Below are 12,028 nucleotides of genomic sequence, written 5' to 3' on the forward strand. Positions count from 1 at the left end.
TCACATTTAAAATGGGTGCCTAATGTCCATTTTATGAAGTTAGCACAATTTATTTATTTAAACAAGCTTCTCTATTGCTAAAGGTTTTATTTCCAGTTTCTTGCTTACATAAATATATAATGTTTGCAGTGGTAAACATCTTTAGAACCCAAATTTAGCATACAGCCATGTTTATTTCCTTAGGAATAATTCTTAGGCACGGGAATAATTATTGAGTAAAGCTGTGAAAAACATCAAGGTTTTTGATATCTGTTTCAAAATTCTTCTTAGGGAAGTTGTGCCAATTCACACTTTCCCTCAACTGCCCGGGGGAACTGTAAGAGTGTAACTTTTGCTTCATCGTCACTATTGTTATCTGTGTAAATGTTATTATTTTTAATAATATTATCCACAGTTGCAGGTACTGCAAGGGTAGGTTTGGGCCTCAAAGAAACCATATTCTTGACAAAAAGTTTACGTGGAAATAAGATCTGTGAGCCTAGTGTGAGGTTCCCTTAACCAACACTCAGCTCTTTCCTATGACAATAAGCACAAGGATGTCACTCTCTTGTGCCCTCTCATGACTTTAAAACCTCACCTTCCGCCCACAAAAGGCAATCCTACTTTTACCCCCAGCAACGACTCCCCACAGTCCTGGTAATAATGGCAAATAGTAGGCACTCGTTGACAGCTAACGTTAGCTGAGCACTTACCTGTGTGCCAGGATCAGGTGAAGCACTTGCCGTGCATTTTCCCATTTAATCTTTTACCAACTTAGAAGGAAGGTACTGTTACACCCTGTCTCCCACCCCACTTCCTGCCCATTTTAAGGGCAAGAAAACTGAGGTTTAGAGAAGCTAGTAATTTGCCCAAGGTCACATAGCTAAGTGACAGTTAAATCATCAGCCACCTTGAAACCACCAGGGAGCGCTTTCTAAAGTTAATTCCATGTCAGCAAATAGAGACTTTGCAGTCACAACTAAGAAAGCAGGAGCAGACCCGCACAGAGGGGAACAAAGGCTGTGTCGGTAAGTCCCCCATCTGGGGCCTCTGTCGTTCAGTTGACCACGTGGTGCCCGAGCCTGAGTCCAGCCTGACGGAGGCCTATGAGAAGTGGCGGGAGTGGGCCGATGGCAAGAGCTGCTGTGACTACGCCTTGCACGTGGACGTCACCCACTGGAATGACAGCGTCAAGCAGGAGGTGCAGAGCCTCATCAAGGACAAAGGTGGGCCCACACTCACCCTCTTCCCTTCTCCCTTGCCTGTCCTTCCCACACCATCCGCTCATTTGAGTCACTTCTCCTTGCTGGAGCCTGGAAGCTTGAGCATGAGTGCTGGATGTGGGGGTCCCACTGTGTTCCAGACACCGTCTCTTTATTTATACCATCTTACTTACCCCTGACCGCGGCCTCATGAGATAGGGATGATTGTCCTTGCTTTGCACATGGAGACCCTGAGGCTCAGAATAAGTAGCCAAGGATCATAGAGCTAGTAATCAGTAGATCTACCAAAGTCCATGCTCTTCACCTCCTTGCAATACTGTCCATCTTACAGAGGAAGAAACGCAGGTCAGGAGAGGTTAACATCTTACATACGGTCACATGGCTGGTGAATATTAGGTTAGGAATTTTTAACCTCTATCATTTTTACTCCAAAGATCAAACCATTGCTATTATGTAACAATGGCATCCTCAGAAAAGGAGCAAAGATGTGTTTGTACTCAAGCTAGGAGCCCAGAGCATGAAAACATGTTCGTTGTGTGTGTCCTCTCAGTGAGTGCATGATGTAAGTTTCCATTGTCTTCTTAGAGTCTTCTGTCTCTACTTCTGTGTTTTGATTGTCAGATATTTTACACGTGCGCACCACCTCCAAGATGTGCACACAGACATGCCATGTGCTCAGCATCCTGAGGCGGCCTGGGGACTTAGGGAAATATAAAGAATGGCCTCTGCCAAGCATCCAAGGCAAAAAGAAGCAGGCCAGTGAAGAGCAACAGGATAAACGCCCCAGGATGCAGAATATTACTATAATAGTAATATTATATGACTAATTATATTATAATAGTACTGGGACTATAATAGTAGTACTAATACTAATAATACTAATTATTATAATACTGATTTTTATAATACTGTTATCAATGAGCAGTCTCAATGCAAATGCCAGGAGTGCCGTGGGAGAGAGTGTGCGCTGGGTGGGAGGGGAGAGGATGACCTCTTAGAAGAAGAGTTTCCACTCCATGCCTGTCCTCACCCCACAAACTCTGCCCAGATCTTCCTGATATGAAGTGTGAGATCATCCCCTCCCCCTTTTTTCTTGTGTGTCCTTTCACTGGGTATCTCAACTGGGGTAGGAAATTGAACGGTTTTAACACCTACCTCCTTCCCAAAGGGCCTGGGTCATTCTGGGGGTGACACAGGCTTGTGGGAAGGGTAGTGTTGGGAAAAACTGCCCTGAGCTGAACCACTTTGGGGAGGGAGCTTCTCAAATTACAGCCCACTTTTGGCTTGGAACCCTGTGGGCTGAGATGGCCCTAATGGTTGGAGACCAAAATTGGCCTCCTTTCCTCAAAATGACTCTCTGTTCCCCAGTCCCACCTATTTCTGTAAATTACTATATTAATGGTTTATTTTGGGTGCAAAATTAAATGGCTGGCTCTTTATAACCCTTATGACTTAGATATTTAAGCACAAGGTGAAACTTGACTTCCGCCCATTAGCTCTGTTCGTTCCCCAAGGACGGATCTCTACCTTAGTTCTCTTCTCAGATCCAGCACCCTGCACTGGCCTAGTGTAGAGCAAGCATTCATTGAATAGCGAAATAAGCTGATCCCGGGAGATGCGTTGGTGGAGACCAAATATGTGCTGCTGAGAGCTCTGCGTGTGTTATCTCATTTAACGTTTCCAACTACCTTATGAAGCAGGGTATTGTTATTTTTCCTCTTACAGATGGGGAAACCAAGGCTCAAGAGGTTAGATATTCCAAGCTCACTGAACTAGAATGTGGTGCAACTCCAGTGTGTGACTACAACTACTGTGCTACAGTGATTCTCGATGATATATACCTCCTTGAGCAATCTCGAAAATTCTTGACCCTCTGGGCTGGGGAATCATGGAGAGGGGAGGCAAGAAAGGGGCACAGAAGAAGAGAGCATTCTGCTATGACATCATAGGAATTGTTGATTTTACGGGGTAGAGGAGGAAGTAGACAAATACTCTTGGAGAATGAGAAGCATCTGCTTTCTATTGGACGGGAGTTTGTGATGCACTTGGGCCCCATGGGCGATAGAAGGGGGAGGAAAGGATGGAAAGTGGTGGTGATGATGTTGTCTTTTTCCCGTTTCCCTCCCTTCCCTCTCTTGCAGGGGTTAACTCCTTCATGGTTTACATGGCCTATAAGGATTTGTATCAAGTGTCCAACACGGAGGTAACAACCCATTGCTGTGTGGTTTGGGGTATCGGGATGGTTTCCTGTTGTTGCCGATGACCTTGGCTCTTTGAACATGAGTCACTGTGGTCACTGTGGGAGACCACTGGGCAAGAGTGCTTCTTGAAGCCCTTGCACTTTAAATAAGGTAATGGGCAGGGTGCCCATGGCAAGGCAGACAGGGAATTAGGATTCCCACTGGCAGCGGCTTTCTCAAAAGGACCAGAGGAAGGGCATGCCTGAATCTCCATTTACCAAATGACCCCCAAACCCTTCGTGAGTTCAGTGAAGGGGTGAGGTGCTCAGCCTTGCAGGATTGAGGAGGGCCCTCTGCTGTTTGGGGTAATCGTACCAGCTTGCCTCCACCTTTCTCCCTAAGAAATTCATGGGATGTGTTTGTTTAAGACAAATCTCAAGTTTTCAGAGGAAATACAGAAATGAATTCCCATACCTTCTGGTGAGGAGATGAAGGCAGGTTAAGAGATGAGGTTTCAAGCTTTTGTGTTAGCTTCTGGCCAGGCTGTGGTGGCTTTGGGGAACATTTGTTGAGAAGGATTCTGAAACTCTATCTCAGCTCAGTGGGACATAATTCCACTTAAAATGTGTGTGTGGGAGGCAGAGTAGAGGAGTTGGTAGCACTTTGTTCCATATTTGCCCTCTCTGCCTCGGAGACACGATGAGTTCTTTATAGAGACAGCTTCCTGCAGTGTCCTGGGATTAGTGCTCCTCTTTTGGTGTGCCTGTTTTAGTCTGTATATTTCTGCCCTGGTCACTTATTTTCTCTGGTTTATCCCATTCGTTTTAGCTCTGGCTCTAGTAATTGGCCCTTATGTGAGCTTGCTCAAAGTGGCTTGTGAAGGTGACAAAGACTCATTTCTGTTTCAGCTCTATGAGATCTTCACCTGTCTGGGAGAGCTGGGAGCCATTGCTCAAGTTCATGCTGAGAATGGGGATATCATTGCCCAGGTAACACGCTGCAGCTCCCTGAAGTGCGCTTTCTGCCTGCGCTCGGGGTGGCGTTCCATTTGCTTCCTCATTTCTTCACTGTTGCTTGAGCTCCCAATATATGCAAGACCCCCTCATAACTACTCTGCTAAAAACAGAACCTGCCCTAAGGGCTTCACAGTCTAGGAGGAGGAAAGAAAGGGGGAAATGTAGACAAGTGAGGTGGAGAGGGGAAGATGCTGTAAAACAGGGAGAAGTCTGACCATTCTGGAGAATCAGAAAAGGCATCCTGGAAGAGGAGGTTTTCAAATAGGGCCCTTGAGTGAGAGAGCATTGCTGATGCTGTTTTGAAAATGACTGTAAGCTTTGTGACATTCTCTGTCCTGAAGAAAAACCCTAAGGCAGCATTTCTCGGAAGCCAGACATCTGATCCAGGACTGCGGAACTCACGGCCTTAGATAATAAAGAATTTAGGTCTTGTGGGGATCAGACGTCCCACTGGTTTCCTCGAAATCATATTGAGAAACTTGAGGAAAGAGTGATGAAAGTGAGGCCCCAAGGCCCAAAGTGATCATCTGTAAGGAAGCAGACAGCACTTCTCTCTCCATCTCCTGGGTTGCCTAATGGGCTAGATGCACAGATGTGTCTTAGCTAGAGTTTTGTTTATCTCAGAAATGTTCATGATTGGCTTCCGCTAGGAGGAGGCAGCCAGAAACGAGTGTGAGCTCTCTTAGTCCATTTGATAACATTAACAACAAGATCTCATTATTCATTCTTTCAAAGAGTATTTCCTGAGCGCTCTGTGCCAGGCACTAGGCTGTAGAGGTGAGCCAAAACAGATGCATCCATACCTCCCAAGTGCTGGGCTGTGTCTTCATTTTAGAAGTTGTCCAGGACTTGGTGAGTGTGATCAGCAGGGGTGTGGGAACAATGCTGAGGCCGACGTTCATCTCAGGCCTGTGAGCATCTAACAGTAGGTAATTTGGTGAGCACCTCCTGCTGTGTACCAGGACTGTAAGTGTATGTTCTCATTTGATCTTCACCCAACCCTTTAAAGATGGCTGCCACCCTCCCTGTTTTGTAGATGAGAACTTTGAGGCTCAGAAGGATTAGGTCACCAGCCCAAGGATCACAGACAACACCTAGGAGAACAAACTCTTAACCCCTAATGTGATGTGCCTTGGTAGGCATCTTTGCCCAGAGATGGTGCATCAAAGGCCCCTTGCTCCATCAATCTAGCTGCAGGCCTCCCGGAGAGGCAGCGCCCCAGCAGTGCAGGGCTCCAGCTGTTAGAATTGCAGACTCTGAACATTATCTCGCTAGTGGGGGAGGGAAGCTAAGTGTGCAGTTTCCTCTTGCTTATGACCAAAGAGGTTAATTAGTCAGGCGCCTGACAGCTTTCTCCCAAGTCCCCCACACACCCAGATATAATGAAATCATTTTCCAAAGAGGGTCCAAATGCCTTGCTCCCATGGGAGGCCTCCTGGTGGTGTCAGAGCTGTCACTCCTGCCCTTTCTCCAGATTTTCAGTGCAGCAGCCAGAGGTCCCAGCCCTCCCTCCAGATGCCCTAAAAACGAAACCTGCTTCTTCATTCTGATCCCTGTGGAGGCAAATGGGCCCCTTTTCTAGCTTCCTCTTGTGGCTCCTTAGCACAGAAGTTTCCCTGGTTTCCCCCCACCTCCACCCTTCCCTTCCTTGGGAAGATCTGTTCTCGGTCAGGAAAAGAATAAGGGCATTTTTTCCATTTGGATGAATTTCTTGTGTGTGTTTATTAAATTCAGCTTGAGGTGAAAGATTTGATCACATAGTCTAAATGAAGGCAGCTGCTGTACTCAGTTTCTCACTCCACTTTATGCAAAAGGGACTAAAGAGCAAGAAGAAATACTTCCTATGGGTACCCACAAGGGAAATTTTCAAAAGTTTCAAGCTGGCAGGACAGTCTGAGAGTACAGCGTCTTTAGCCATTCATCTAACAAATATTTATTGAGCGCCTGCTATGTGCCAAGCTTTGGAGAGGGAAGATGAAAAAGACAGGGTTCCTTTCCTCGTGGAGCAAACAAAATTGTGCCATGACCAAACAGCAGGATGAGTGCCTCAAACTGCCCACTGCTCCCCCATTCATGTAAGGTGGCATCGATGGGTCTTTACGTGACACTCTTAATCTTCCAGCTGTAGGGACACCGTGGCTTTTAGAACAGGACTTCCCAGCATGAGCAATGCATTAGAATCACCTGCGGAGCTTAGAGACCCATTCCCGGGATTCTCCTGGTTGCGGACATTCTGAGTCAGGAGGTCAGAAGTAGGGTTCAGGCAAATGTATTTTGAAAAGGTCCCCTGGTGATTCGAATGTGCTTGGAAACCACTGCTCGAGCGAACTCCCTCCTGTGTGTTGTCCTAGCACTCTTAACAAGATAGAAGTGACAGTGTCATAGAAGACAGAAGATGCTTTAGTTGGCCAGCTCAACCCTTGTGTGACTTCAGGAGGTGATTCAGAGTGGAAGCTCACTAGAGTTTGAAAGAAATTTATTCAGTCCAAGTTTCCATAAACGGAACAGTAAGAATGAAAAGTGGAGGTACTTTGCTGGAAAAATCAGCCTCTGACTTCGGTCCGAATTCTATAAAGCTGGAGACAATGACAGCTTTACTTCTCGTGGTTGCTTATAGTAAATGCATCTTTCTTCCTACTCCTCTTTTACATTATTAAAAACAAAAAACAGGGGCTGGCCCCGTGGCCGAGTGGTTAAGTTTGCGCGCTCCGCTGCAGGCGGCCCAGTGTTTCGTTAGTTCGAATCCTGGGCGCGGACATGGCACTGCTCATCAGACCCCGCTGAGGCAGCGTCCCACATGCCACAACTAGAAGAACCCACAACGAAGAATACACAACTATGTACCGGGGGGCTTTGGGGAGAAAAAGGAAAAAATAAAATCTTTAAAAAAAAAAAAAAAAAGAGGGCCTCAGCTTTAAAAAAAAAAAAAAAAACAATAAAAAATAGTTCTTTTCCAGGTGGAAGGAATCCCTTCCTTTCTAAACATCTCATGGTTTCGAAGTGAGACAAGGTTCTGTTCAGTTCACTCTCCTTCATCTCTCGTATCACTGGTGCAGAGGTTCATGGGAACTGGCCTTCGTCATTTGAGAGTGAATGCCAGCAAAACTGTAGATATGGTGGCTTAGGATTTGTGCCAGTTCCAATTAACCCACATGTGTGTTCACTGCCCAGCCACCTGCTTCTTCCAGAAAGCTGGCCTGAGGTCTGAGCAATTTAGCTGTCAGCCAGGAGTAGGCAGTTCTGCCATGTCTATGATGTAATTAAATAGAATTTAACCAAAAGGCTAACTCAGGTAATGCTGTTTAGAGGCATTATATTGTCTGGTTAAATTCTGAATTCACTTATTTAAGTCATAAATTTAAAGCATAAAAAAGCCTGAGGAGCTTATTAAAATGCAAATTCTTAGGCTTTAACCTCACATTTTCTGACTTGGTAGGCCTGGAGGGGGCCGGACATCTGCACGGCTGCAAAAGCAGCCCAGGTGATTCTGTTGTAGGTGGTGGGTGGACCAGACTTTGGGAAATGTATCACTAAACCGCAGGCCCCGTTGAAGTCAGGGGCCCTGTTGCCTTCGTTCAAGTACTTGACCTAGAGCCTGGCATGAAGCGGATACTCAGTACATTTTATTAAATGAATGGGTTTTAAAATGCATGATTGAGTAAGCAAACAGAGTTAAGGGAGTGTTCTTTTGGAGGTATCTGCATCTGAAAGAAATGAAGAATAAAGGAACTGGTGTGACGATGCATAATGTAGAAAAAAACCCTGATACTCTAACAGACTGTCTTCCTTTTAATAAAAGCAAGCCACCCTTAAATGTTTTTTCTCCTTTTAGTTAAGACTCTACCCTATTTTGCAATTTCAGATACAGAATTAACAAATTTGTTCAACGTACACATTTTATTCTTTTTCTTCCCTTGAACACATTTCTAGATTAGAACATACAGCATGATTTTTCCAAACCTCATTTGAGCTCATGTAAAAAACTGTTCTCTATTCTCTTTTCATTCTAGGAGCAAACTCGGATGTTGGAAATGGGGATCACTGGCCCAGAAGGCCATGTACTGAGCAGACCAGAGGAGGTAAGCTGCAGGGAGATGGGGGTGGGAGGAGGAGGGGAGGGAGAGAGAAGAGGTAGCAGTGGAGCCTCTTTTTTTTTTTTACCAGCTTCTTCCCAGAGATTCCCATTATCACAATCCCCAGCAGCCTTGCTTATGGCCTGCTGCTCGTTTTAGATTTGGAGGGTTTGCGTTCAGCCTACCTTCCCTGGGCACACGCACACACAGGGTATGAACAAACATCGCTGAAAGGTGGGGAGACTATGAATACCAGACAGCAAAATTGGAACCTTTCTTCCAAAAACCACTTCTGACTCAAGAGCCCCTGAGAAAATTAGAAAAGAATGTAAGGGAAATGCTTACTTCTGACCCGTAATCTCTTTCAAGATATCGCAAGTTGGAGTGTACTCAGTTATCCACTGGGAGTGGTCAATATCTAAATCCTTTCTTAATCAGTGTGAATCTCCAGACTTTCCACTTACTCCCTTATTCCGTAATATATTTTGAGTCCTGCAGAATATCGGCCATATGGATAGGAGGTTGAGTGGGTTTTTCATAGGCATTATATCTCTTGATTTGTGGAAGGTGATGATTGCATCCAGGTATGGAAGTTTCCCACGTGTAAAATGAATGCTGATTAGCAGCTGTACTTAGCAGCTGAAGAGTGAAAGAAAAGTAACTAGTGGCTGATTCCATGTCTCTGGGATGTCAACAAGTTCAGCTGCTGGCGCAGGGTACAGAGCTGGGAACTGGCTGCCCATTTGGCTGAGAGCATATTGGCTTTGGGAGACCAGCCTGGGTCTGGCGCCTGGAGCAGATTCAAGGCCCTCCATGTCAGCAAAGAGAACCCTGTTCCTGTTGTCATTCCAAGCCCCACGCTGTCCAACAGGTAGAAGAAGGAGTCAGAACCAGAAATGATTGTCTTCCCATCACCCAGCTCTTCTAGAATCTTTTTGAAAATTAAAATGCAACAGACATAGAGAAAAGTGTTCCTGTCATAAAGGTACAATGAATTTTCACGAACTGAATACACTTGTGTAACTAGCACCCAGCTGGAGAAACAGAACTTTGTCAGTACCCCAGAAACTCCTTTGTCTCATGAAACTTAATTTATTGACAGTTGAAATAGTTTATAATTTTGTCTGTTGATGGGAATGTAAACTGGTGCTGCCACTATGGGAAATAATATGGAGCTTCCTCAAATAATTAAAAATAGAACTACCAGCAATTCCACTTCTGGATATTTATCAAGAAAACGAAAACACTCATTTGAAAAGATATCTACACGCCCTATGTATGCCGCAGTATTATTTACAAGAGCCAAGATATGGAAACAACCTAAGTGTCCACCAATGGGTGAAGAAAATGTGATATATATATATACATATATAATATAATACAATATAATATAATATGGAATATTATTCAACCGTATAAAAGAATGAAATCTTGCCATTTGCAACAATATGGCTGGACCTTAAGGGCATTATGCTAAGTGAAATAAATCAGACAGAGAAAGACAAATACCACAGGATCTCACTTATATGTGGAATCTTAAAAAACAAACAAATAACAAACAGGCTCTCATAGATACAGAGAACAGATTGGTGGTTACCATAGGCAGGGGCTGGGGGTTGGGGAACCGAATGAAGATGGTCAAACGTACAAGCTTCCAGCTATAAAATAAATAGGTCACGGGGATGTAAAGCACAGCACGGAGACTACAGTTAATAATACAGTATTGCATTTTTGAAAGTTGATCTTAAAAGTTCTTATCACAAGAATAATATTTTGTAACTGGTGACAGATGTGAGCTAGAGTTGTTGTGACGATCATTTTGCAATATGTACAGATATCAAATCATTACGCTGTACGCCTGAAGCTAATATAGTGTTATATGTCAGTTATACCTCAATAAGAAAAATTTGTGATTGGGGTTGTAATCACAGCATTCCTGAAAAGTCTGTCTCCTTTATACCAGGCCCCTTCTATGCAGTATGTACTGACGCCCTGTACTTTGCTAATTGCATTATCCCAGGTATCCTTGCCGGTGCTCTAGGGGGTCGGTGTTCTTGTTACATAAAGAATCTGAGGCTCAGAGAGGTTAACCCACTGGTCAATGGTGTTGGAAGTTTGTTTACACGGTGCGAGTAGGCCAGGCTGATCAGCACTGTTTGTGAAACTTTTCTTAAATGCTGGTCACTGTAGAGATGTGCTGGCAAGATAGAGCTCTTCAGCAGCAGCCAGGGGATTTCTGAGCAAAGTCTATTTTTGTTCCTTGGTTTGTTTTTTCAACCCCTCCACCCCACCCTCCTCCCTGTTCCCGTCTCCTTTTTAGTAGAAAGCCTCTCAGCTGCAGATCCCGACAACCCTGGAAGCCCTTTTGGGTGAAGTTGGAGGGTGATGTCACCTTCCAAAGATAGTCATGTTGTCAAGGTGCTGAGAAACCTGCAGGGCTGCCGGGGAATGAGATCAGAGGGGCCAGGACTGAGGTCCTGGGGGGCCGGAGCAGTCAGCGTAGGTGTGAAGAGGGAGGAACGGGCAGAGAAGGAGCCAGCCAGGCCTCTTCAGTTCAGAGCACAGCCAGATACTGTCTTGAGTGATGCTGTTCAGAGAGCTGAACCCGAGGCCAGTGACCGCCACTGCAGAACTCCAGAAGTCTGGGTGCTTCAGCAAGGTGACTGCATTCACTTGTGGTCTGGGCCCTCCAGGGTCTCATCCATGTGGAATAAAGTGCAGTTCGGGGGACGCTAGCCGGACCAGCCAAGTCCGTAGAGTCTGTCTGCTGAGCCACAGCCACCACGGGCAGTAACTGGTTTGCATTAGACAAATGCTGGGCATCTGCAAGCTATTTTTGGTATTCTTGAAAGTGTTGGGCTGCAGGGTCTAACCAGAATGTGCTAGCCATCCAAAAAAGAACTGTTGCCGATGGAATGGAAAAATGCCAACGTCTCTGCCTTGGGCTAAATTAGACGAAGTCAGGCTTTGGCTGGTAACACGGGTTCTCACACCGGATGGAGGCTGTGATCAGTGGTGACACCAATAACCAGCCTGCAGGGAACACTGCCTTGTCCCGGGAATGGGTTACCTGCCTTACTTTGATGAACTCTTTTAATGCTCACCACAGCCATGCGTGTCAGGTCCTTATCCCCACTTTACAGACAAGGAAACTGAGGTTTGGGGAGGTTGCCTAAGGCTGCTGAAGTCACCCAGCTTCCAAGTGGCAGAACCAGAACTCAGCCCCAGGCCATTTGAGAAGGACCCGGCTCTCAGACCCAACTTTGTTAATAAAATAAGGGAAAACTCGTTACTTCTTACTTAATAAATGCAACAGGGCTGGTTAGCATATTTGAAAACATGAACTCTACGTTAGGGTGGGATGGAGGAGATTGATAATCAAAGAAGTCTTTGTGCTGAGAAGCCTGGGAATTATTAGTCTAAGAAATGCCCGCTGGAGTGAAAAGAGGCTGAGGAGAAACTCCTGCCACGTTGATGCAGGGCTTACTCTATGCCAGGCTCTGCGTTTACGCAGCCACCCTGTGCTACACTCTCCTGCTCTCCACATCACAGGGGAG

The 12,028-nt window shown here is 45.4% G+C and overlaps 1 protein-coding gene across 3 annotated transcripts in view; it reads left to right on the forward strand.

Annotated features, from left to right (window-relative positions):
- DPYSL3 (dihydropyrimidinase like 3) overlaps nucleotides 1–12,028 on the forward strand; it is a 110,521-nt gene that overhangs the window by 82,945 nt on the left and 15,548 nt on the right. For all 3 annotated transcript variants that reach the window (XM_046667315.1, XM_046667316.1, XM_046667318.1), the window contains 4 exons: nucleotides 1,041–1,205; nucleotides 3,344–3,405; nucleotides 4,291–4,371; nucleotides 8,409–8,477. In XM_046667315.1, coding sequence (XP_046523271.1) covers nucleotides 1,041–1,205; nucleotides 3,344–3,405; nucleotides 4,291–4,371; nucleotides 8,409–8,477 — 377 coding nt within the window. The remainder of the gene's footprint in view (nucleotides 1–1,040; nucleotides 1,206–3,343; nucleotides 3,406–4,290; nucleotides 4,372–8,408; nucleotides 8,478–12,028) is intronic.

The sequence above is a fragment of the Equus quagga genome, chromosome 7 (assembly GCF_021613505.1).
Source record: "Equus quagga isolate Etosha38 chromosome 7, UCLA_HA_Equagga_1.0, whole genome shotgun sequence".
Classification (NCBI taxonomy): domain Eukaryota; kingdom Metazoa; phylum Chordata; class Mammalia; order Perissodactyla; family Equidae; genus Equus; species Equus quagga.